Below are 27,584 nucleotides of genomic sequence, written 5' to 3'. Positions count from 1 at the left end.
AAGGTGCAATTTTGAAATTTGATTGTGCATCAGCAGTTTCTCTCTTGTTATGTCAGTCACTGATACTTTTTGATTGCTAAGTTAGTTTAGTAGCCAGCTATCTAAACTTCTTATCATGTTAAAAACATGCAAACATTTCTCTCTACCCGATGGAAATATGTGTAGAATTGCAGATATCTCTCCGCTGTCAAGAAGGGGGCCACTAAAATGTTTTGCTCGATATGTGTGAATGGGGGGGTGTGGGTACGCAGACCCGCGGGCAACTGCGGCCCCTCATGATTTCAGATTGTTTGTGGCCCCACTCCCTTCAAAGTTGCCCATCCCTAACTTAATTTTTCAATGAAAGCCTAGGAACATTGGGTCAGAACAACAGATTTGTACGTTGTCAGCTCGGGGGTTTGAACTTGCAACCTTCCGGTTACTAGTCCAACGCTGGGGGGGTGTGGGTACGCAGACCCGCGGGCAACTGCGGCCCCTCATGATTTTAGATTGTTTGTGGCCCCACTCCCTTCAAAGTTGCCCATCCCTAACTTAATTTTTCAATGACAGCCTAGGAACATTGGGTCAGAACAACAGATTTGTACCTTGTCAGCTCGGGGGTTTGAACTTGCAACCTTCCGGTTACTAGTCCAACGCTCTAACCACTAGGCTACCCTGCTGCCCCGATGGCAACTTCTATGTGGAGTGTGAAGAAATAAAGATATGCATATAATTGAAAATATGTTAATGTTTAAAACTTTCATCAGTCTGACTAGCTTCACTATTTTTTCTGGTCTCAAAAACCTTTATACATTTCATACAGTTAGTTCAGTTAAGACACAATCTGCCTTAGAATGGGGAAAGACCACAGTACAAACAAGATATGAACCACTTTTCAAAGAGGAATGACTTGCGGTGTAGGTTAGCAGCACAGCGCTGATAAACCATGCTGAGAAACCCACAGCTGTACAGATGTCATCTTTGAAATTAGACAACAGAGACAAGAGACGGCTGCTGGGGTTTGGCACAGGTGTAACCACAGTAATATGAGACGTGTGAGAGGAAAACTGTGGATCTTTACTAGTGCGTACAGCCCACCACCAGACTTGTTTTTCATTGGGAAGACAGACTAACATGGTGAGAACCTCTGAATGCCATGATAGACAGCCCATATACACTGGGGACTGTTACAATACACATTTGATCATCAATTGCAGGGCAGGTCTGCCAAAGACAGAAAAATAATCCATGCATGACACAAGTCATTTTTTGTCCAGCCAATTACCACCTGGCCGTGCTGCTCCTCCAGTTTCAACTGTTCTGCCTGCGGCTATGGAACCCTGACCTGTTCGAGGGTGCTACCTGTCCCAGACCTGCTGTTTTTAACTCTCTATAGACAGCAGGAGCGGTAGAGATACTCTTAATGATCGGCTATGAAAAGCCAACTGACATTTACTCCTGAGGTGCTTACCTGTTGCACCCTCGACAACCACTGTGATTATTATTATTTGACCATGCTGGTCATTTATGAACATTTGAACATCTTGGCCTTGTTTTGTTATAATCTCCACCCGGCACAGCCAGAAGAGGGCTGGCCACCCCTCATAGCCTGGTTCCTCTCTAGGTTTCTTCCTAGGTTTTGGCCTTTCTAGGGAGTTTTCCCTAGCCACCGTGCTTCTACACCTACATTGCTTGCTGTTTGGGGTTTTAGGCTGGGTTTCTGTACAGCACTTTGAGATATCAGCTGATGTAAGAAGGGCTATATCAATCAATTTGATTTGATTTGATTTGACGTAATGAAGAGACTTACTTTACCAAAAAGCATTCACTTGTTTAAAAATAAGTAACACTACTTTTATTAAACCCCTCAGACTACAACAGTTGCCAGTGAAACAAATTGAGATAAACTTATAAGGAGAATTACTATCAGGTAAACATCCATGCAGGTAACACCAAACTATTACCAATACAATCCAGGTCTTGTCCAGCCAATTACCAATTGTGCTTCAATAGTGCCACGCCTATCCAAGCATTAATTTCCCTTTCACTATTCAACAGATTTAGGACGTGCCAATTTAAATGGAAATCGCGGCAAACAATTTCATTTTAGGCGTTTTAATTAGTGGGTATGATAAGATAACATCTTTAATTTGCATGGGGAGAGGCAGTAAATCGTGAAATTAGTTCTGTGGGTGCGGTGCATGGCCGGTCAGACTGGCAACTGGATCGGGAGTTAAAGTCAGTGGGCTTGGGGAGGAGCAGCGAGCCAAAACTCTATTAGTGCCAACCGGATCCACTGTATCACACTGACAAAAAGGGTCAGCCCGGGAGAGGTTGAGCGGCACTAACCACTAATACTCTGGCAATAATGTGTGGAGAGTGACCGGCCAGAACAGGGAACACAGCCACTGGGCCGGGGCCCAGGAGGTCTAAATAAGTTCCCCTAGTGGGGTGCAATCTCCACTTATTGGTGGTAACAGATGTCACACAGTCTAGAGTAAATCATTGACATTGATTACAGTCTAAATTTCTTAACATTTACTCCATTTTAATGTGATTTTACTTTCACAGGAAACCGAGAAAATCGGGAACATTCCCAGAACATTAGCTAAGATTGCCATTAAGGTGCCATTAACCTTTTGTGACTAGGGGGCAGTGTTTTCATTTTTGGAAAAATAACGTTCCCAAAGTAAAAGGGATATTTTGTCAGGACAAGATGCTAGAATATGCATATAATTGACAGCTTAGGATAGAAAACACTCTAAATTTTCCAAACCTGTAAAAATATTGTCTGTGAGTATAACAGAACTGATATTGCAGGCGAAAGCCTGAGAAAAATCCAATCCGGAAGTGCCTCATGTTTTGAAAGCGCTGCGTTCCAATGCGTCCCTATTGAGCAGTGAACGGGCTATCAACCAGATTACTTTTTCTCCGTATTCCCCAAGGTGTCTACAGCATTGTGATGTAGTTTTACGCATTTATGTTGAAGAATACCCGTAAGCGGCTACATTGCGCAACTGGTCACCTGATGGCTCCCAGAGTCATTCTCGCGTAAAGTACAGAGGTAGCCATTATTCCAATCGGGCCTACTGAAAAACCAATTGTCCCGGTGGATATATTTTCGAATAGATATTTGAAAAACACTTTGAGGATTGATTATAAACAACGTTTGCCATGTTTCTGTCGATATTATGGAGCTAATTTGGAATATTTTTTCGGCGTTTTCGTGACTGCAATGTCCGGGCGTGTCTCAATATATTTCACTTGTGATTTTCATGAATAGGAATATTTTCTAGGAATATTTATGTCCGTTGCGTTATGCTAATTAGTGTCAGTCGATGATTACGCTCCCTCATGCGGGATGGGGAGTCATTATTAAGGTGCAGTTAGGGTTTTATCTAAATATACATACATACATTCATACATAGATTATTTCACTTATAATCCACTGTATCACAATTCCAGTGGGTCAGAAGTTTACATACACTAAGTTGACTGTGCCTTTAAACAGCTTGGAAAATTTCAGAAAATTATATCATGGCTTTAGAAGCTTCTGATAGGCTAATTGACATCATTTGAGTCATTTGGAGGTGTATCTGTGGATGTATTTCAAGGCCTACCTTCAAACTCAGTGCCTCTTTGCTTGACATCATGGGAAAATCAAAAGAAATCAGCCAAAAAATGGTAGACCTTCACATGTCTGGTTCATCCTTGGGAGCAATTTCCAAACGCTTCAAGGTACTAGGTTCATCTGTACAAACAATAGTAGTAGGAAAAAAAACTATGAAGATACCACAGTCTAGCCAAGTTAAAACACACTGGGCAGAAGGGTACAACGATTAAAGAGAATACTGTAGCTAAGAGGGACAGAGCGGTAACCTCACTACTGTTCCTGTAAACAGACGAGGGATACGGGTGGAGAAATGCAACCACTCAGACAGTCATGGCCACAGACCGACCATCCACTTGACCAAAATTGAAGTTTACAATGCTTTTTTAATGTAAGAATGTAAAAAATTGGGAAAAACAAGCTCACATTTTAATCTCTGACAGGGCAAGAGAAATAAGGCATCCGCAAGTCACATTCAATAAGAATCAGTGGGCACATCAACCTCAATGTCCCCCTCACCCCAAAAACCCACAAAGAAATGCTCCTCCAACCTGTGAGTCACAGGGGTGTCAAATACAGACTTATTTTTGTTTTAATTAGAATGCCATCAGAGGATGAACTGTTGAAAGTAAGACCGGAATGGAGCCCAAGCATCATAGAACCGTTTGGAGTTCCCACATGTATTGAATTACATTTTCTGTCATTTCAGAGAGCACAACACATCTCCCACCCAATATTTATAAGATGGAGGAACTGCCATCTTCCAGTTCTGGAGTATTAGCCGGCTAGCTACAAGAGTTGTATAAGCAATAGTGTCCGACTGAATTCTTGACAAGGGGGTACCTATGGGCAGTACTCCAAAAAGGGCTGTAAGGGGAGACAGAGCTATAACATTTAAATATTAATTCCCAGAAACCAGACAGTTTGTGACAGTCCCAAAACATATTCAACAGTGTAGCTGGATCGGTTTTGCATCGGACACAAATAGGATCAAAATCAGAGAATATTCTTCCAAGTTTGGCCCCGAACCAGTGGAAACGGTGAACCACCTTGAATTGAATGAGGTTGTGTCTAATGCTAAAAGAGGACGAATGCACCCTGTGCAGCACAGATTCCCAGGTGTCTTCCACAAGTTCCTCTCCCAAATCCTTTTCCAATCGAGTCTTTAATGATTGCATATACAGTGGGGAGAACAAGTATTTGATACACTGCCGATTTTGCAGGTTTTCCTACTTACAAAGCATATAGAGGTCTGTCATTTTTATCATAGGTACACTTCAACTGTGAGAGACGGAATCTAAAACAAAAATCCAGAAAATCACATTGTATGATTTTTAAGTAATTAATTAGCATTGTATTGCATGACATAAGTATTTGATACATTAGAAAAGCAGAACCTAATATTTGGTACCGAAACCGTTTTGCAATTACAGAGATCATACTTCTCCTGTAGTTCTTGACCAGGTTTGCACACACTGCAGCAGGGATTTTGGCCCACTCCTCCATACAGACCTTCTCCAGATCCTTCAGGTTTTGGGGCTGTCGCTGGGCAATACGGACTTTCAGCTCACTCCAAAGATTTTCTATTGGGTTCAGGTCTGGAGACTGGCTAGGCCACTCCAGGACCTTGAGATGCTTCTTACGGAGCCACTCCTTAGTTGCCCTGGCTGTGTGTTTCGGGTCATTGTCATGCTGGAAGACCCAGCCACAACCCATCTTCAATGCTCTTACTGGGGGAAGGAGGTTGTTGGCCAAGATCTCACGATACATGGCTCCATCCATCCTCCCCTCAATACGGTGCAGTCGTCCTGTCCCCTTTGCAGAAAAGCGTCCCCAAAGAATGTTTCCACCTCCATGCTTCACAGTTGGGATGGTGTTCTTGGGGTTGTACTCATCCTTCTTCTTCCTCTAAACACGGCGAGTGGAGTTTAGAACAAAAAGCTCTATTTTTGTCTCATCAGACCACATAACCTTCTCCCATTCCTCCTCTGGATCATCCAGATGGTCATTGGCAAACTTCAGACGGGCCTGGCTTGAGCAGGGGGACCTTGCGTGCGCTGCTGGATTTTAATCCATGACGGCGTAGTGTGTTACTAATGGTTTTCTTTGAGACTGTGGTCCCAGCTCTCTTCAGGTCATTGACCTGAAGGTGATCCCTCACCTTCCTCATGATCATTGATGCCCCACGAGGTGAGATCTGGCATGGAGCCCCAGACCGAGGGTGATTGACCGTCATCTTGAACTTCTTCCATTTTCTAATAATTGCACCAACAGCTGTTGCCTTCTCTCCAAGCTGCTTGCCTATTGTACTGTAGCCCATCCCAGCCTTGTGCAGGTCTACAATTTTATCCCTGATGTCCTTACACAGCTCTCTGGTCTCTCACAGGCCTATTGGAAAATGTAGGTGTGTTAGCTCTGACAAAGTTCCTAGTCTGAAGAGAGCAGAAGAAATGGGATTGGGGAGGTTGAACCTTTCCTGTAGCTGAGCAAAAGAGGCAAATGTATCATCAAATAATAATTAGGATAGTGAGGAGAGGCCAAGTGGGTGCCAGATGCCAAAAGCCCCATCATTTAAAGATAGAGGATATAAAATCTTCTGATAGATCGGGCCTAAGAGAGAAAAGCCTCGGAGGCTAAAGGCTAAACAGAACTGATTCCAAATTTCAATCGACTGCTTTACAATTGGGTTGACACACCTTTTGCCTAGGGACACTGGGAGAGGCGAGCACAACGCAGGAGAAAGTGCAGCAGGTTTACATGATTGAGACTCCATCTGGACCCAGAGTGGTCTAGGGCCAGTAGGATCAGTCTGCAGCCAGTAGAGAAGGGCTCTGAAATGTGCAGCCCAATAATATTTGGTAGAGCTAAACCACCCAGTGCCTTAGGCTTCTGTAAATGTTTTCTACCAATCCGTGGTACCTTGCCTTCCCAAATAAAATACATGTTTGATCCAGTGAATTAAAAATATTGAATTAAGTGAGTAAAAAAAAGTGAATAAAAAAAAGAGTTTGGAATAGAAATTGGGTAAACATTGAAATTAATATAAACATGTGGGCAACACATTCATTTTAATGACATTAACCCTTCCATTAAGAGAAAGAGGAAGACTTCCTGCTTTTGTGACTATCTTTGGCTGGGAAAAATAACTGTGTGTTTTTTGGGATTTGGTGGTGATCTAACATAAATATATGTTGTGTTTTTGCTGTGAAACATTTTAAAAATCGGACACGATGGGTAGATTAACAAGATGTTTCTCTTTCATTTGCTGTATTGGACTTGTCAATGTGTGAAAGTTAAATATTTCAAAAAAATATTTTTTAATATACCGCGCTTGTCACGGCAGATTTCCTCCTCTTCCTCTGAAGAGGTGAAACAAGGATCGGACCAATACGCAGCGTGGTAGGTGTCCATGGTTTTTAATAAGAAAAAATGAAAAATAAACACAAATACAAAATAATAAAGTAAACTGGCAACGAAACAGTCCCGTGTGGCACAAACACAGGAAACAATCACCCACAAAATACCCAAAGAATATGGCTGCCTAAATATGGTTCCCAATCAGAGACAACGATAGACAGCTGCCTCTAATTGAGAACCAATCTAGGCAACCATAGACATACAATTTACCTAGACAGGGCCGGCCCCATAAACATACAAAACTACCTAGAAAGGAAACAACCCCATAAACATACAAAACCCCTAGACAAGTAAAAACACATAAATCCCCCATGTCACACCCTGACCTAACCAGAATAATAAAGAAAACAAAAATAACTAAGGCCAAGGCGTGACAGGGAGGGGGGGGGGGGGGGGGGGGGGGGGGTGCTAGCGGAACCCCTAGCCATAAGAAGTTTTTTAACTCCCAAGTATGTGAATTGATCCTGGACAATCCTAAACTGAGGCTTATAAAAGAACACTTTAAAGCAGGAAAAAGCGCATTCTTGCCTAGATTCAGCTTGTACCCTGAGATTGATCCAAGCTTTTTACGAATATATAAGGCATGTGGTAATGAGGTATCAGGGTTTATTTCATTTTGTATTTTCTTCCATATGGAAGAGCAGGACATTCCTGGCCTTGAATCAATTTCTAGGAATAAGGTGATTTCAGAAGAAAATGTGTAAACATTTCTAAAAACATAATTCCACTTTGACATTATGGGGTATTGAGTATCAATTTAATGTATTTTACATTCAGGCTGTAACAACAAAATGTGGAAAAAGTCAAGGGGTGTAAATCCTTTATTAAGACACTATAATTGATCTTGTATCAGAATCCAGTAGCCCAAGCAGATTCCAGTAGCACCTTCCTGCAGTCAAATGATCAAATTCCCCTCTAGTGACCTCATGGGTGGAATGTTATCAATATTTGCTTTAATTTCATCATTAATAAACATTATAAAAAGACCTGCAGAAAATTCAGTTTCATTATATTTCAGTCTTCTGTGACGTATGTAATATTGGGATGTAAACTCAAAATGTAATACATTTCAGCTCTATATCTGACATGGTGCAGGTGTCATATTTTTGTTATCGCATAAATATGTATGTGAGGTGTATACTTTTGTTTCGAAGTGGATTTGTTTAAGACTACTAAGAAACACTCCGTGACACTGATTTAGCCCACTTCAGTAAAAAGTTATAGGTGAGATCCAATGAGGTGCAGTGCTGCACTAGAGCACTCTAATCAACTAACACCACCACCATTTTACATTCCAGTTTTCCCTCAGTCTGACGATTACGATGGTACAAGAAGACAGCTGGTACACGGGTATGAGGTATGTGGGGTATGAGGTATGTGGAGTTCTGCAGAGATGTTTGTCTTTCTGGAAAGTTCTAACTCCACAGAGGAACTCTGGAGCTCTGTCAAAGTGACAATCGGGTTCCTGGTCACCACCCTGACCAAGGAAATGTTTTTGGTACCCTTCCCCAGATCTGTGCCTCGACACAATCCTGTCTCAGCGCTCATCGGACAATTCCTTCGACCTCATGGCTTGGCTTTTGCTCTGCCATGCACTGTTAACTGTTGGACCTTATATAGACAGGTGTGTATCTTTCCAAATCATGACCAATCAATTGAATTTACCACAGGTGGACTCCAATCAAGTTGTAGAAACATCAAGGATGATCAAAAGAAACCGGAGTTCAATTTCGAGTCTCATAGCAAAAAAGGTCTAAATACTTTTGTAAATAAGGTATCTGTTTTTTGCTTGTAACAAATTTGAATAAATACCTGCAGTCAACTTGTGCAGCACGTTAGGAGATAAAGCAGATTATGTTCTTCATTTCACCTGTTACATTATGAAGCTTACCATAGTTCCCCAGAACAGTTGAACCAGTCAAGTGTTTGTTAATAGCACAACAGGAGAAAGCGGGAGCAGGTAAGTCCAGCTGTGTTTTGAAAGGGGTCACATTTTATATTTATATTCCAACTCATCCCAAAGGTGTTCGATGGGGTTGAGGTCAGGGCTCTGTGCAGGCCAGTCAAGTTCTTCCATACCAATCTCGACAAACAATTTCTGTATGGACCTCGCTTTGTGCACAGGGGCATTGTTATGCTGAAACAGAAAAGGGCCTTCCCCAATCTGTTGCCACAAAGTTGAAAGCACAGAATTGTCTAGAATGTAATTGTATACTGTAGCATGCATTAAGTTGGCACTATGCACTGGGGCAGGTAGCGTTCTCCTGGCATCCGCCCAACCCAGATTCATCCATCGGACTGCCTGGCATTGCACATGGTGATCTTAGGTTTGTTTGCGGCTGCTCGACCATGGAAAACCATTTTATGAAGTTCCCGACGGACAGTTATTGTGCTAACATTGCTTCCAAAGGCAGTTTGTAACTCAGTAGTGAGTGTTGCAACCAATGACAGACTATTTTTAAGAGCTATGCACTTCAGCCCTCGACGATCCCATTCACGGCTCCTAGGCGTTTCCACTTCTCAATAAAAGCACTTATAGTTGACCGGGGCAGCTCTAGCAGGGCAGTAATTTGACGAACTGACTTGTTGGAAAGGTGCCACGTTGAAAGTCAGGAATTCTGCCTCTGAACAGGCAGTTAACCCACTGTTCCTAGGCCGTCATTGAAAATAAGAATTTGTTCTTAACTGACTTGCCTAGTTAAATAAAGGTAAAATAAAATACAATTATTGTATTGTGTAGCTTGTGAAGGTGAAATGTGAAATGCTTACAATGAAAAACACGTTATTTTATGCAAATATGTTGCATGGGCCTCATATTTCTAATGTGTATCATAGAAAGAATGAAGCCAGCTAAATGTCCTAATGTTTTGCTTAAAGTTAATCTTGCATTTTACCAGAGAAAAGTAGACTGGTTACACTGAGAAAGGTACCAGAGAAAAGTAACTACATATCAGTCAGAGCGCTGTCTGCTGATAGAATGCCCCTTCATCAATTCTAATCCAGTAGAGTAGAGCAAATGAAGCACAAACCCCCCCCCCTCCTCCCCCTTGAACTAAACCAGTAATACGGTAAATCCCGAGATGAGAGAAGACCGGTATGACCATATGAACATCTGGATACCGCTCAACCCTAATCTGAACACTAATCTGTGGCAAAGAGAGAGGGAGAGGAGAGTTAACTAAATAGAACTGAGGGAAAGGAAACTAAACTCAGGAGGGGCGCCTCCACAGAGGCATGTCATACCAAGCCCGAATCTGACTGAAGACAGCCATTTTGAGTAAGCACCGGCACCATCTAAGGACGGTCGAAACACTACCTTTCAAACGGTGACTATCTGCGGGAGCAGATTCACAGCAGAGGGGAATGACAAATGAAGACTGCCTTTCGAGGCACTGTGTGTGGTTAAAACATTTGGCAATGAAAACGATTTGAACATCAACGTCTTTACGGTACAGTGCCCTCTCTCAATCCTCAATTCTGCAGAGCCGTGGAATTATTCATAAGCTTCTGTGATCTCTCTGCTAAAACTAACCCCATCCTCATTCTCCCTCCACCTCCCCTATTAAAGTCAGGGATGCCTGGTGATCCATATGTCAACATGGAGGAAATGAAACTTGAACAAAGGCGGCCTACCTAAAACCAAGGTCTGTGCAGTACGGTAATAATACATCTAGGTCGTCAATTCACAGGCTCTAAGCAGCTTTTGGGGGCACTACCGTGATATGGCTTTCCATGAGGGGAAAGTTGCAAATTACTTGAATAATCTGGATGCCCCCACACATGGAACAGGCCAACCAATAAACTCCTTGAGGGAGGCCAATGAAAATAGTCCTATAGTATAGTGAATGAATATAGTCCATTGACTGCTGTTACTGTAATTTCCAAAATGGTGTTTGGCTTGAATGACAACTAACAGTACAGCTGAAATAATGCACATCCGTTTTGTCTATGGCCAGGTATCAAGATCCTGATCCAAGATTGATATACGAATGGAGGAGAAAATGACAGGAGTAAATTGCAGAACACTTTTGAAAGGCATACCTTGAAGGGTCATACAATGCTCCATGTCGTTACTGCAGTGCTGGCACACCCCCCCCCAAAAAAACTGGCATCGCAAACCGTTTTATCGCTCTTTTATCAGCATTAAAAAGGTACATTTCCATAATTGAAAAGATGAAAGATGAATCCCCCAATCAGGCTTGTGCATTGTAAACAACACTGTGGTGAGATGCACATCCAGATCCAGCCAGCCCTGCTGATGACCAATGGGTGCCAAGATCAAGCCCTGAGAGAAACATCCCTGGAGAAGCCAACCTACAGCACTCTGTCTGAAGTCTGTCAGCTAGCTACAGCCCTGTGGGACCACAGACAGATACTACACTCAACAAAAATATAAACACAACATGTAAAGTGTTGGTACCATGTTTCAAGAGCTGAAATAAATGATCTCAGAAATGTTCTATATGCACACAAAAAAAGTATTTATCATATTTAGTGCACAAAAGTGTTTACATCCCTGTCAGTAAGCATTTCCTGCCACCTGGCAGGTGTAGCATATCAATAAGCTGCCAGATAATTGCCAGATAATTGAATGTTAATTTCTCTTCCATAAGCAGTCTCCAACGTTGTTTTAGAGAATTTGGCAGTCTGTCCAACCGGCATCACATGTGTGGGTGAGCAGGTTGCTGATGTCAACGTTGTGAACAGAGTGCCCTATGGTGGCGGTGGGGTTATGGTATGGGCAGGCATAAACTACAGACAATGAACACAAATGCATTTTATCGATGGCAATTTCAATGCACAAAAATACTCTGTCGAGATTCTGAGGCCCATTGTGAGGCCCATTTTTTTAAGGTATCTATGACCAATATATGCATATCTGTATTCCCAGTCATGTGAAATACATAGATTAGGGCCTAATTCATTTATTTCAATTGATTGATTACCTCATATGAACTGTAGCTCAGTTAAACCAATGAAATTGTAGCATGATGGATTTATATTTTTGTTACATAGGTGGCTGCTGAGGGGAGAACGACTCATAATAGCTGTAACGGCGCAAATGGAATGGCATCAAACACCTGGAAACCATGTATTTGATGTATTTTATAACATTCCACTAATTCCGCTCCAGTCAATACCAGGAGCCCGTTCTTCCCAATTAAGGTGCAACCAACCTCCTGTGGTAAACATTGTCTCTGGATGCTGCTGTTGCTAAGATACTTCCATTAAATTATACTGTTTTGCTTTTGCATTTCCATTGCACTTTTCTCAAACTGAAAGTGTTCACTGAATGGGCTTACCTCCTTATAAATATATAGGACTCACCACAATGGAAAGCATCCATCTGGTATATAATGTGAATAGTAATTTTAAGAATAATCAAAAATATGTTTTCTTGTAGTTGCCAGTTCAACTGCAGATGGGCTATCTAATTGTAGGGATGCACGTTACCTCTCTGTGTTCACTGCAGATCTTGCACAGCCACTGAGTTCTCTTCTGACTGCACTGGGGCTCTATGCCACACTTGGTGCACACTTTCTGTAAGAGAGAGAGAGAGAGAGAGAGAGAATAACTTTTTTTTTAAAGAAGACCCGATTTTGAATTGACCATGAGTGGTGTACTGAGTAACATGGACAAAACACAAAAAGGTCATACAATACTTTTATATGTATTATATACTGTAAGTTAAAAATTATAGAAATACTTAGCTATAAAGTTGTTGCACTTTGCTGCTGTCTTTTGTAACAGTGAAAAAAGTACATGATAATTTTACAGTTTGGCTTGAATTACTATACAAAATGCAATGTTCCATATTGAAATTGATAACAGTGCCAAGTGAAAATCTTTTAGTGAGTCCAACAACTTTGTACTTCATAAAATTGGAGCGTGTCTGATAATATATATCCTGCAATAATGAAATGAATGTCAATAAATATAAAGCTTTTGAAAGGACACTTTTTTTTATTGTTTAAAGAACGAAACAGAATAAAAATCACTGATATTCAATTATAGTGTACCATCAATAGTTATCAAAGTGTTGGAAATTTGCTGAGCCATCACAGCCAAGTTTGTGACATTGAAAAGTTCACAGAAAAGTCACTGTGACACATCATGTATTTCCATGATGTGAAGTCAAGTCATTGCACAACTCAACAAAACACTGCTCAACCTCCTCCCACCACAAATAAAGGGGGTGAGTCATTTGAACATGCAGACTTATGCGGAATTTCAAATGGGCTCTAGCCCCTACACACTAGAAACTTCTGAAGACAGCTTCCTTCTGCATTCTGAATGGCTGGCTGGGTGTAGTTTTCATCATACTGCATCAATCTATCCAGTCCTCTCAGATCTACAGCAGTGGCCTGGGAGTAAAGGGCTAAGGGATCAACTTGGAACTGAGAATTAATACAATCATCAGAAACATATTTGTAAACATTGAAAGTGCGTGGGAGACGGAGAGAAACAAAATAGTGCCGTTTGAGGCCATGTGGCAGAGAGTGATATGGGCGCTGGAGATGTGAGCAGGTGGGTCTGGGCAAGGATGATGTTGTGAATGTTTGTATGTTCTCGTTTGTATGTGTATGTTTTGCATTGCTTAAAATGGAAAAAATCCATTATCTTACAACAAGAAAAAAGGAAACATTTGTATGTCCCTAGAGAACAGCAAAGATCTTCAGTGTGTTCACCTAGCGTAGCCTTTGACAAAGCGAGAGCTTGGTTGGATGCAGCAGTGTAAAAAATATCCAATTACATAACCTGAAGAATCGATTTGGAAGCAGGCTTGATTATGATGTTGAAAAGCAAGCATTTCGCTACACCAGCAATAACATCTGCTAAATATGTGTATATGACCAATACAATTTCACTTGATAAAATCACCGGAAGGAAGCTTTAATCAAGCCTAATGCAATGGAGGAGAGACCTTGGCTGAAGTGCTCATGATTGTCTTTCCTGAAGTAACTCAGTATTTTTAGAGAGTGAGAGAGAAATAGAATATCTGGGTCTCCACCTCCTAAGATCAAACATTTTCGGTCAACTGCCAAACTGCTACTAAAATAGTAGTTTACTCTAACAGAATGTTAATAGAAATGGAATGTTATGCCAGAAAGCTGGCCATCGCACGTAAGATTTGCTTCTGGGTTCCAGGATAGCTGGCTCAAAAATGCCTGACTATAGCCATCTCATCTGTACTCTAGCTACAGAGCATAGTCTGATGGATGTGTACACCTGTCGGTTTTCACACCGAGAGCAGGTCTTCTTCTGAAGACTACAGTCACCTAGTGACCAATACATTTGTCTACCTTCCAATTACATACTAACAAATCTGGGCTGTGTTTAGACTGGGGGGATTTATTGACAAGACTATAAACTTTCAACAAGTAGTATATATATGCATGCCTCCACACCTCTCCCTCCCAGTTAAAATGGTGAAGATATCCATATATCCATTTCCTATGAGACTGTAAACACAGCCTGCTCTATGTTCCTCTTCCAGGGCTTTGCTGCCCTCTCCTGTGCCTTAAATTTACTACCGGGCTTTTTCTTTCTACAATCTTCAAACTGACCTCTCCACATTTGCTTTCAAGTCGTCGAGCGATACATAAAACAGTCTAGCATAGACCACTTAAGGAGTTTGCATAACATCATGAGTTCACCATTGAACATATCATGCAACATCAACTAATCTACAGTATTTGTACATTTTTTACACGGAAATTAGTAGGAGAATGAGTATATTCAGAAATATTTGCCCATTTGATATGTTATTTTACATAAATTATCATAAAACACTCCCGCTTTCATGCTTTAGGTAAGCAATTTAGGCATTCACATCTGAGGTCTCTGCTGCAACCCTATGGTGAAAAGTGATTACTACAAGCTGGCTATCCAGTCAAGTCCATGCTTTGGAACAGTGAATTGAACTGCCATTCACTATAATTAAACAATATTCCCAAATGATGAGTCCTATTTATTTTTTTATTTATCTGTTATTTTACCAGGTATGTTGACTGAGAACACGTTCTCATTTGCAGCAATGACCTGGGGAATAGTTACAGGGGAGAGGAGAGGGATGAATGAGCCAATTGTAAACTGGGGATTATTAGGTGACCGTGATGGTTTGAGGGTCAGATTGGGAATTTAGCCAGGACACCGGGGTTAACACCCCTACTCTTACGATAAGTGCCAAGGGATCTTTAATGACCTCAGAGAGTCAGGACACCCGTTTAACGTCCCATCCGAAAGACGGCACCCTACACAGGGAAATGTCCCCAATCACTGCCCTGGGGCATTGGGATATTTTTTTAGACCAGAGGAAAGAGTGCCTCCTACTGGCCCTCCAACACCACTTCCAGCAGCATCTGGTCTCCCATCCAGGGACTGACCAGGACCAACCCTATACATTCTGTTTACGTCTAATAGGCCTAGGCCTGTGCCTTGCTTGACGAGAGTTATTACGTTATTGACATGACAGAGCTCTTGTAAGTATCTGTTTGAGATGAGAGCCATTATAGGCACTATTGAACAGCAGAATGAACCCCCTCTTATCTGGTTTATACAGTTGCATACCACTTATTACATTTCCTCTCAGAGACCCACATAATCTATTTCCCTTTGGTTGTTTCATTTCCTCCCTTCTGATCTCATTATGTCCCAGTGCCATTGGCCTCTAGCACATGGAGCAGAGGAGCTGGAGAGAACACTCGGAAAACGCTATGACCGATCTAGATAAAGCTACTGGTCATAGGAGAAGTTCAATGGGCTTCATGGCCAATATGTCAAACCCACAGTATATGTAGGAAAATACTGCAATTGTAATGATTCACGGTTAAAAAGAGTAGTGAACGCATCTCATCATCAAGCCTTTAGTTGAATCAGGTGTGTTAATTATCAACATCATCGATAAATACAAAAGCATATTTTTTGACGCAGTTACTTTCCATTATCGACAGGGCTCTAGACTAACTTTTTCCAGTGTCATCAATAAGTAAGACAAGAAAGAAGTTGGCTATTTCCTCTAACTTATTCAGGGAATGCATGATTGACATTTTAATTTGTAACATTTCAAAATAGGATTCAGAATGATCAGTTATTTTTGGCTCCTTAGAGATGAATTTGCCCCCATCTTTTTTTTGTGGATATTGACCTAGGCTATATGCTACATAATTCACCACCTGAGGAAGTGGGAACTCAAAACACATTAGCTAGATAACACATTTTAAATAGGATATTGTTGCTAGATAGCCATGCAATTGATCTAACAGTAAATGTAAAGCGGCAATCTGCAGTTCAAACAAAAACAAAGTGAGGGATGGGGCTGGAGAAATGTAACCCCTCAAATTCATAGATAGATGGTCAGTCATGGCACCCATAGCTCTATGATATCAAAAGTATAGTTTCAACCATGTTTTGAGGCTATAATAGTGTTTGTTTACAATTACCTTATTTAAAAACGATGGAGTAAATCAATCTTTTATTTGGTTCTGATGGGGTACAACAGTTGAACTAAGCTCATAAAGGCATTTATAACTTTTGATTTTTGTCTAACATTGGGTTTATCTCATTAATTGAATCGCAGATTGAACCTTTAAAGTCCTACAAAAACGTTCCATTGGTAGGCTACTTGATGTATTCACCCCAAATCGCAAGCTCCTCTTCGTTCTACCAGTGCATCATCTCAATTGCATACTCTGGTTGTAAACTAGTGCCATTGCCTAATCACAAAAATTACAGATGTAAGCAAAAATAGCTTCGGTAAGAGGAAGGCAATATTGGTATTGGTAATTTATTTTCCCTGCTCTATCCCCTACAGTACTTTCAAATGCTGGGAAGAGTTTCGGATTAAGAGATTTGGATGAAAACCAAAGATACTGCAACCCTTCAGGTCTGTTTGGGCCTCTGCTATAGTAGAACAGAAGAGTAGGTGCGGGGACCTTTACCTTGCAGCAGTCCTGACAGAAGACGGAGGGGGTTCCAAGGAGGCCCAGGACCTCCCCACACAGCAGGCACTGGGACTGGCCGTTTCCCATCGCACTTTTCCTCATGTTGTCCAGACGCTCCACCAGCCTTCTGAACACACACACACACACACACACACACACACACACACACACACACACACACACACACAGACACACACACACACACACACACACACACACACACACACACACACAGACACACACACACACACACACACACACACACAGACACACAGACTAAAGTTGGCTATGGACTGCAACTGACAGCTTAAGGATAGTCATTCCAGATAAACTACCAGAAATTCATGGTTTTATTCTAATTTTCAATAGCAGTATCAACCGCATGTGTGGTGTGTGTGTGCGCGCGTGCGTCCTACCCGATGCGGAGCTGTTCAATCTGTTCCAGTTCCTCCGCCCTGCGGATGACACTAAGGATGTTCTCCATCTCCTGCTGCTCCAGCATCTGTCTCTTCCTCTGTCGGTCTGTACAGAAGGTGTGGACAGACCAGCCTGTCTGCAGCCTGGGACACAGACACACATGTTGCTTTACGATGTTCATCAATTTTCATGTTTATTCTTTCGTGTCATTACATGTGGCAGTGCAGGCCAAAGTGAAACATGTTACGTGACTAACACAGGCTTATGCATGCACGTATGCACGCCTTACAAAAATATCTATCCTGCCAGCAAAAACATCTCCTTATATGACTGCACTGAACACAAACAAACTACTACACATGCAAAATGTTGTTTTAAATACAAAAATATAAATTGCAGTGTAAGATCAAATGGTCACAAAGGTTTTATAAAACAGAACTGCCATGCTATCAAAAACAAGTTTCAACAAAACACACACTCAGTTCTACAACAAAAACTATACCATGTGATGAAAATAATGATGGGCACAGGAATACTTTACATAACCATTACATCTTCTCCAGGTGACACGGCAAAAACACTCACATACTTAGTGAGATGGTAGAGATTTTGGAGTGCGTACTCACTTGGCTCGAAGGGCCAGCTGCCGGTCGTTGGGACAGACCCACTGATCGTTCCCTGTCCCAAACATGGCCTCCGTCATCTTTTGAGGGCTGATGACAAAGGCTGCAAAAACACATCCAGACACTCAGTCCAACTAAATGAAAGGCTACACACCATCTGGGAAAATCACTTCAAAAAGATATTGACCCAGCACTGTAATACCCCCTCTAATTGAGTTTAGTTGTATATACTTGTGGCTTTTGTACATAGATCGCAATAGGAAAGAGGTTTGTATGACATTATCAAAATATGTTGATAAGTGAATGAGTACTGCTAGGGAAGAAAGTGAAAACCAAATCAACAACATGATAAAAACGGAACTACAGATAATAAACTGACCAATCAGTAAGCAAAGAAGATGGAGGGTCATGTCCATGAAGAGAGGGACATAAAAGTGTGCCTATGTCTCGGCTCTGTAGGGCAGCTAACACGAGACCAGAAGTCAGTTCTGGGTGGATCTTCACAGTGCAGGCAGAAATACAACAGTCTCTGTTGCCAGTGACAACTTCAATAATGCTTCCTGCCTTGGGCAACAGATCATCGTGATGGTCACGCCATCTCCATTTGTCTGCCAGGCAATACATCCATTGCTTCAGTTGTTTGTTTAATATATTCATTAACAGATGTGTGTGTAAAATGGTCCACTTGCGTGAGCCAACAACAACAAGTTATTGTCCACAAATGTTATTTTTCACTTTCTTCTTTACTCTTGGATTGTACTAACACGAGCTATTAGTAGAACATCAATGTCCAGTAAATGGGTAGCTCCTGGATAAACCCATTACTGATTGTCATTTCAAATGGAAAAGGATGAAAGAAGGCCCTCGTATCGAAACAAACAGATGACATTCTTGTTGGGAGTGTATTGATATGTGTATCTTAGAGGGCAATGCAAAGGTAAAAGCATTTGTCTCTGTGAAGTAAAGCAAAGGCAGCTATTTATCACAGGCCCAAACAATGAGTCACTCAGTTCTCTAGTATGTGGGCACACATGCAAACAACCATTACAGCTGATTTCACCGTGCTGGAAAATGGTTTGCTTTACTGAGTACTGTTACCAGACTATCAATAAGGAATTATAAGCACTGTGGGAAACATCTGCCTACTTCCCTCATAGGGGAGGACAGCACATGCACACACACAACATTTATTCACATTTTGTAAGCTAATTTTATCATGTCAATATCCAAGTCACTGTCCTAATTTCTAAGTGTTGTTGGGATACTGCAAGGGTCTGAGTGCCCCACTCTCATTTGCTCGAAGAGGGGTTTACTATTTAAATCAGGCATTCTTTGATTCTGCTCCCCCTTTTGCTCCCCCACTAGCAAACACACTACTGTAGATGCAGAGCCCCTTGTGTAAAGAGTAATGCTCCCCTTCTCTAACCACATCTAGGCCTACTCCTCTCCCACCGGAGACCGGGGTTCAATCACTGCACCAACCCTTCAAGCTATTTTTCCCAATTGCCTGTATTCCTCTGGCATTTCAAATTGGTCTCAAAGTGAAAATACTTATGATTTTTTTTTTAAAGTTTAAATTCCATTAAAAAACAACACTGATAACCTGTAGAATGCGATGGACTTTATAAGGTGATTTGGGCATGAGCTAAACATCTGCAGAGACGTTTACAGCAAACGTAATCTCCACAAAATGTAATTTAAATGTATATCACTGTGCGCAGGTCGTTAATCTGTTGGATTGAATCCAATGCCGGCCTTGGTCTACATCTCAGTAGGCTAGAAACCTCACCTTCCTTTTTCTCTTTCATTACCACTAATCGTAAAAGACAGGGACACAGATATCATATAGGCTTCTGTTAATTGACCAGGACAGAAGTCACTTTAGACAATTTAAATATATATTTTATGAACATGTATTTTTTTTTTTACTCTTTCCCTCACTAACACTTACAACCTCCCTACCACAATTATTCTCTGGCTATAAACCTAAAACACCATGTCACAGAGATGCCACCGTGTTCTTGTTAATGGCTGAGCAATTAAATCTATTTACCTTTCCAACCCACCTAATGGCCTTTGTTCAACACTAGTGCTCTGGCCTCAGCCCTGGCTGACTGCATTAAGTACGGCTAGAGCACAACAAACAAAAACAGCAGAATTCATTAGGACACAAACACGTTTACAGGCTTCAGATTGAATTTGCCAAATCAGTGAGATGGAACTCTACATCAAGTTTCATAATGCTCACAAACTTCCCTATTTGGCCCTGTAACATGTACATAAACCATTTAAGAAGAAAATAGAGTATTGTCAGCTTGTTACATCAGGTAATTCAATTATGTATGTGCATACAAAGAGATATGCTCAATTTATAATACACTGCCTTGTGATATACTTCAAAGTGCACTTTTTCCAACAAATTGGCTATGAAACAGAGCAACATTAAAGCAGTCATCATCGGCTCTTATCTGGCAGTAATAACTGACTGATTTCCAGCACACGTCTCAACCTTATCAAACAGTTTTTCCATTACATAAACTACAGGGATCTATCTAGCTCTGGGGCAATCGCTCTCTGCACCTTTTCAAGGGGAAGGCCTGCCTTGGCATAAAGCTGTTGGCAAACAGTCAAAAGAAGGGAGAGAAACTGTTTACCTGCAAAATTCCCCCCCTTCCTTTGAACGAGCGAGAGCTATGAGAGCCAGTTATATCGCTTTGCTGTGGGCTAGGCCTGTGAACAAAAGGCGAGAGCGGGTAAAAGAAGGAAACAGTGAAGTCAGGCGTTTAGCTCTTAGTCTTAGTTCACAGCCTGCCTGCCTTGTCTGACAGGCTGGTCACATGACAGGAGAACAATTGCCCACAGAAACATCCTGTTCCTTCCAGATGAATGCACTGTAAGTCACTCTGACTTATAAGATAAGAGTGTCTGTTAAATGACTAATGTAAATGTAAAACAGACTACTGTGATTGACTAGGATAACAAAAGCAGTGGCATGGCTCTCCACCCGACGCAAGCACACAGGAAAAGGCTAACATGGTTACCATTGACATGCTTTTACCAACAATTCTGAGAGTCTCCTTTATCTTATTTGGGGAGGGCCCTTTGTGCATAATGCAAGTCATTGAAATTAAATGTGGCAGTGTTGCTTTCAATTGCTGTAACTTGTCTGTTGTTGTAATGTGTATGCCCTGGCTGATTGAGGTTGAATGTCAACTCTACCTGAGGACCCAGTCCTCTGTGATTCCATATACAAAGTATATGTAGGCATTATTCTCAAAATCTATTTAGACTGAATAAATATATTAGTTTATGTGGCCCATTCAAAACATTTTTAGCATATAGAACAGCATGAAGCAATTGCCATAAAAATCTTACCAGGTGGGATATAAAAAGTGATACAAATGTGACCCCTCCCCCCTTCCCAAATGAAAGTGCCTACTTGCCTAGAGTTCGTGTGTAGCACAGGTTTAACAGTCATGCCTCTGATATATTGCTAATCTACCTGCTTGTTTTCAGGCGACTTTAGAGTGGCACATTTCTAGTGACAACAACTTTACTTATACAGTCTGTCCCTACACAGGATCCTACACAGGATTCAGTGTCTCTTGTGGTTTCTCTTGTGTTAATTTAGGCGGCAGGTAGCCTAGCAGTTTGGACGTTGGGCCAGTAACCGAAAGGTTGTTGGTTTGAATATCTGAGCAGATAAGGTAAGGAATCTGTCGATGTGCCCTTGAGCAAAGCACTTAACCCTAATTTGCTTCAGGGGTGCTGTTCTACTATGGCTGAACCTGTAAAACAACACATTTCACTGCATCTATCTGGTATGTGACAATACAAAATACATCTAATTAGGTCTTTGATGCATTTTCTGTGCTGTACATTTTTCTTTCAAGTTACAAAGTTTTGACATGTTGTGCTCAAATCTTCAGTCTGCAATTTCATTCATGTAAGGAACTTCAGGCCAAGGTGAATGTTTGTATGCATTTAGTTATTATGCATAAATTATGTGCCATGAATTCTAGCTCACAGATAACATTTCTTTAGTTTGAAATACTATGAAGAGGTAATTTCTCTACCAAGGTAAAGTTGGTTTAATATTCACACATTCAACAAACATCCTTCCGTCATTACATCACTGCGAAAGGGTTTTCTAATGATCAATGACATTCATCAGACATTCGCCAAAAGCCATTTACAAATGTAAAAATCAATAACTAATTCACTGTTTGTCACAGAAACATCAAACAAGGTGTGATTTATTCTATAAATGTCTAGTATACTTTTACAACCTTTGCTTTGAGTAAACATTCCAGTTCTGATTTGATAGAAATACATAACATCTATAAAATGCCATTTAAAGCTATATAAATCAGTAACGTTTTCACTGATTATGACAGAAAAATCAAACTAGGTATGATTTATTCTATGAACGTCAAGCATACTTTTACAAACTTTTGTTTAGTGGAAAAATTCCAGCTTTTAATTTGATAGAAATACATACAATCTATCTAATGCCATTTTAAACTGTATACATCAATAACTAATTCACCATTTGTCACGGAAACATCAAACTTGGTATGATTTATTCTATAAATGTTTAGCATACTTTTACAACCTTTGTTGAGGAAAAATTCCATTTTTTATATTATAGAAATACATAAAATCTATAAAATGCCATTTAAAGCTGTATAAATCATCAATTAATTCACAGTTTGTCACAGAATCATCAAACTAGATATGATTTATTATACAAATGTCTAGCATACTTTTAAAACCTTTGTTGTGAATACAAATGCCAGTTTTGATTTTATAATAAATACATCAAATCTATAAAACATCAAACAAGGTTCAATTTATTCCCAGTTCTGTGAACTTTGAGACTGGTGTTTTGCGGTTACTAATTGATGAAGCTGCCAGTTGAGGACTTTTCTCAAACTAGACACTCAAATGTACTTGTCCTCTTGCTCAGTTGTGCACCGGGGCCTCCCACTCCTCTTTCTATTCTGGTTAGAGACAGTTTGCTCTGTTCTGTGAAGGAAGTAGTACACTATGTTGTACGAGATCTTCAGTTTATTAGCAATTTCACCCATGTAATAGCCTTAATTTCTCAGAACAAGAATAGATTGACGAGTTTAAGAAGAAAGTCCTTTGTTCTGGCCATCAAACCCACAAATGCTGTTGCTCCAGATACTCAACTAGTCTAAAGAAGGACAGTTTTATTGCTTCTTTAATCAGAGCAAGCTTTAATCAGGAAGGTTTTCAGCTGTGCTAATTACGAAAGGGTTTTCTAATGATCAATTAGCCTTTGAAAATGATAAACTTGGATTAGCTAACACAACATCCCATTGGAACACATGAGTGATGGTTGCTGATAATGGACCTCTGTACACCTAGGTAGATATTCAATTTACAAAATCAGCTGTGTCCAGCTACAAAAGTCATTTACAACATTAACAATATTTACACTGTATTTCTGATCAGTTTGATGTTATTTTAATAGACAAAAAATGTGCTTTTCATTCAAAAACAAGGACATTTCTAAGTGACCCCAAACTTTTGAATGGTAGTTTATGTCATGGTTAACTCTTATATGACTGAAGATGCAGAATTTTATGGCAGGCACTTTCTAATAGTGTATAACAGACTCATTAGAACTTTGACCACACATCCTCTAGATGGACTAGATGCCTTCTGTTAAATCAAAACTGGTATTTTTACTTAAAATTAAAGTTGTAAAAGTATCCTAGGCATTTATAGAATAAATAACACCTTGTTTAATGTTTCTGTGACAAACAATGAATTAGATATTGATTTATACAGTTAAAATGGCATTTGATAGATTTGATGTATTTCAATCAAGTCAAAACTGGAATTTTTACTCAAAACAAAGGTTGTAAAAGTATGCTAGACATTTATAGAATAAAGCATACCTAGTTTGATGTTTCTGTGACAAATTGTGCATTAGTTATTGATTTACACAGCTTTAAACTTGAATTTTGTAGATTTTATGTATTTTTACAAAATCAAAACTGGAATTCTTTCTCAAAACAAAGATTGTAAAAGTATGCTAGACATTTATAGAAAATATCTTACCTAGAATTGATGATTCTGTCATAATCAGTGAAAACGTTATTGATATATATACAGTGCCTTGCGAAAGTATTCGGCCCCCTTGAACTTTGCAACCTTTTGCCACATTTCAGGCTTCAAACATAAAGATATAAAACTGTATTTTTTTGTGAAGAATCAACAACAAGTGGGACACAATCATGAAGTGGAACGACATTTATTGGATATTTCAAACTTTTTTAACAAATCAAAAACTGAAAAATTGTCCGTGCAAAATTATTCAGCCCCTTTACTTTCAGTGCAGCAAACTCTCTCCAGAAGTTCAGTGAGGATCTCTGAATGATCCAATGTTGACCTAAATGACTAATGATGATAAATACAATCAACCTGTGTGTAATCAAGTCTCCGTATAAATGCACCTGCACTGTGATAGTCTCAGAGGTCCGTTAAAAGCGCAGAGAGCATCATGAAGAACAAGGAACACACCAGGCAGGTCCGAGATACTGTTGTGAAGAAGTTTAAAGCCGGATTTGGATACAAAAATATTTCCCAAGCTTTAAACATCCCAAGGAGCACTGTGCAAGCGATAATATTGAAATGGAAGGAGTATCAGACCACTGCAAATCTACCAAGACCTGGCCGTCCCTCTAAACTTTCAGCTCATACAAGGAGAAGACTGATCAGAGATGCAGCCAAGAGGCCCATGATCACTCTGGATGAACTGCAGAGATCTACAGCTGAGGTGGGAGACTCTGTCCATATGACAACAATCAGTCATATATTGCACAAATCTGGCCTTTATGGAAGAGTGGCAAGAAGAAAGACATTTCTTAAAGATATCCATAAAAAGTGTTGTTTAAAGTTTGCCACAAGCCACCTGGGAGACACACCAAACATGTGGAAGAAGGTGCTCTGGTCAGATGAAACCAAAATTGAACTTTTTGGCAACAATGCAAAACGTTATGTTTGGCGTAAAAGCAACACATCTCATCACCCTGAAGACACCATCCCCACTGTCAAACATGGTGGTGGCAGCATCATGGTTTGGGCCTGCTTTTCTTCAGCAGGGATAGGGAAGATGGTTAAAATTGATGGGAAGATGGATGGAGCCAAATACAGGACCATTCTGGAAGAAAACCTGATGGAGTCTGCAAAAGACCTGAGACTGGGACGGAGATTTGTCTTCCAACAAGACAATGAACCAAAACATAAAGCAAAATCTACAATGGAATGGTTCAAAAATAAACATATCCAGGTGTTAGAATGGCCAAGTCAAAGTCCAGACCTGAATCCAATCGAGAATCTGTGGAAAGAACTGAAAACTGCTGTTCACAAATGCTCTCCATCCAACCTCACTGAGCTCGAGCTGTTTTGCAAGGAGGAATGGGAAAAAATGTCAGTCTCTCGTTGTGCAAAACTGATAGAGACATACCCCAAGCGACTTACAGCTGTAATCGCAGCAAAAGGTGGCGCTACAAAGTATTAAGTTAAGGGGGCTGAATAATTTTGCACACCCAATTTTTCAGTTTTTGATTTGTTAAAAAAGTTTGAAATATCCAATAAATGTCGTTCCACTTCATGATTGTGTCCCACTTGTTGTTGATTCTTCACAAAAAAATACAGTTTTATATCTTTATGTTTGAAGCCTGAAATGTGGCAAAAGGTCGCAAAGTTCAAGGGGGCCGAATACTTTCGCAAGGCACTGTGTATATATATATATATATATATATATATATATATATATATATATATATATATATATATATATACATACAGTTGAAGTCAGAAGTTTACATACACTAAGGTTGGAGTCATTAAAACTTGTTTTTCAACCACTCCACAAATTTCTTATTATCAAACTGTAGTTTTGGCAAGTCGGTTAGGACATCTACTTTGTGCATGACACAAGTAATTTTTCCAACAATTATTTACAGACAGATTATTTCACTGTATCACAATTCCAGTGGGTCAGAAGTTTACACTGTACAAACAACAGTATGCAAGTATAAACTTCATGGGACCACATAGCCGACATACCGCTCAGGTTGGAGACACGTTCTGTCTCCTAGAAATGAATGTACTTTGGTGCGAACAGTGCAAATCAATCCCAGAACAACAGCAAAGGACCTTGTGAAGATGCTGGAGGAAGCAGGTACAAAAGTATCTACAGTGGGGTGAACAAGTATTTGATACACCTCCAATTTTGCAGGGTTTCCTACTTACAAAGCATGTAGAGATCTGTAATTTTTATCATAGGTACACTTCAACTGTGAGAGACGGAATATAAAACAAAAATCCAGAAAATCACATTGTATGATTTTTAAGTAATTCATTTGCATTTTATTTTATATCTAGTATGATGATTCTTTCATAATCAGTGAAAATGTTATTGATATATATATATTTTAATGGCATTTTATAGACGTTAATGTATTTCTATCAAATCAGAACTGCATGGTTTACTCAAAGCAAAGGTTGTAAAAGTACACTAGAAAACATTTATAGAATAAATCCTGCCTAGTTTGATGTTTCTGTAACAAATGGTGAATTAGTTATTGATTTATACTTCTTTAAATGGCATCTTATAGATTTTATGTGTTTGTTTCAAATCAAAACTGGAATGTTTACTAAAAACAAAAGGTTGTAAAAGTATGCTAGACATTTATAGAATAAATCATACCTAGTTTGATGTTTCTGTAACAAATGTTGAATTAGTTATTGATTTATACCGCTTTAAATGGCATTTTATAGATTTTATGTATTTCTATAAAATCAAAACTGGAATTTGTATTCACAACAAAGGTTGTAAAAGTATGCTTGACATTTATAGAATAAATCATATCTAGTTTGATGATTCTGGGACAAATGGTGAATTAGTTGGCTTTTGGCAAATGTCTGTTGAATGTGTGATAAATGTTTGTTGAATGTCTGTTGAATGTCCAAATGTGTGAATATAAAACCAACTTTACCTCGGTCATTTCTCTTACCTGTGTGTGTCCGGAGATGGAGGTCAATAGTGGATCCGGGCAGGTTTTCCCTCTCTCTGCTCCAGCTGCTCCTGGAACTTGACACAAAAACACCTGTCTGGTACAATGAAAACACATCCAATAAAGGGAAGCTTTGGAGTGGACTTCTGTGCTGTTTCCTCCTGTCAATTTATCAGAAGGAATATGGGAACGACCATTTCTAGTGTCACAGGGAGCAAACGACAGCCATGTAATGGTCTAATGTTCCATTTGCTTCCCAATGTGTCGTTAGCTTGGCACAGTGGACAAGTGGTTCAGGTTATCTAGTGGCGGCTGCTCCACCCACCCACCCACCCACCAGAGAAAGTCATTAGCCCACGTGTGCTCTGCTCTCCACCGCAAGCAGCAGCCTCTCTCTGGGCTTATGAAAATGGGAGAGAGGATTGTATGGCAAGTGTTCTAGTTCAGTGTTCGACCAGTGTTCTGTGGCATAATAGACATATTTACATTTTGCAATATAAAACCATTGCTGTCTCATCATAATTGTATATAATGCAAA

The 27,584-nt window shown here is 40.1% G+C and overlaps 1 protein-coding gene across 1 annotated transcript in view; it reads right to left on the bottom strand.

Annotated features, from left to right (window-relative positions):
* The window catches only part of doc2b (double C2-like domains, beta), a 55,752-nt gene extending 28,392 nt beyond the window's left edge, over positions 1 to 27,360 (bottom strand). The window contains exons 1-5 of the mRNA XM_036934557.2: positions 27,047 to 27,360; positions 17,994 to 18,093; positions 17,367 to 17,510; positions 16,948 to 17,077; positions 12,461 to 12,547 (exon numbers count right to left, since the gene is read on the bottom strand). Coding sequence (XP_036790452.1) covers positions 12,461 to 12,547; positions 16,948 to 17,077; positions 17,367 to 17,510; positions 17,994 to 18,070 — 438 coding nt within the window. The 5' untranslated portion in view covers positions 18,071 to 18,093; positions 27,047 to 27,360. The remainder of the gene's footprint in view (positions 1 to 12,460; positions 12,548 to 16,947; positions 17,078 to 17,366; positions 17,511 to 17,993; positions 18,094 to 27,046) is intronic.
* Positions 27,361 to 27,584: the final 224 nt, after the last annotated feature.

Source organism: Oncorhynchus mykiss, chromosome 10 (assembly GCF_057628025.1).
Source record: "Oncorhynchus mykiss isolate SJ-2025 chromosome 10, ASM5762802v1, whole genome shotgun sequence".
Lineage (NCBI taxonomy): Eukaryota > Metazoa > Chordata > Actinopteri > Salmoniformes > Salmonidae > Oncorhynchus > Oncorhynchus mykiss.
Note: the sequence above shows the minus strand (reverse complement) of the source record. Positions and strands in the feature narration are given on the sequence as shown.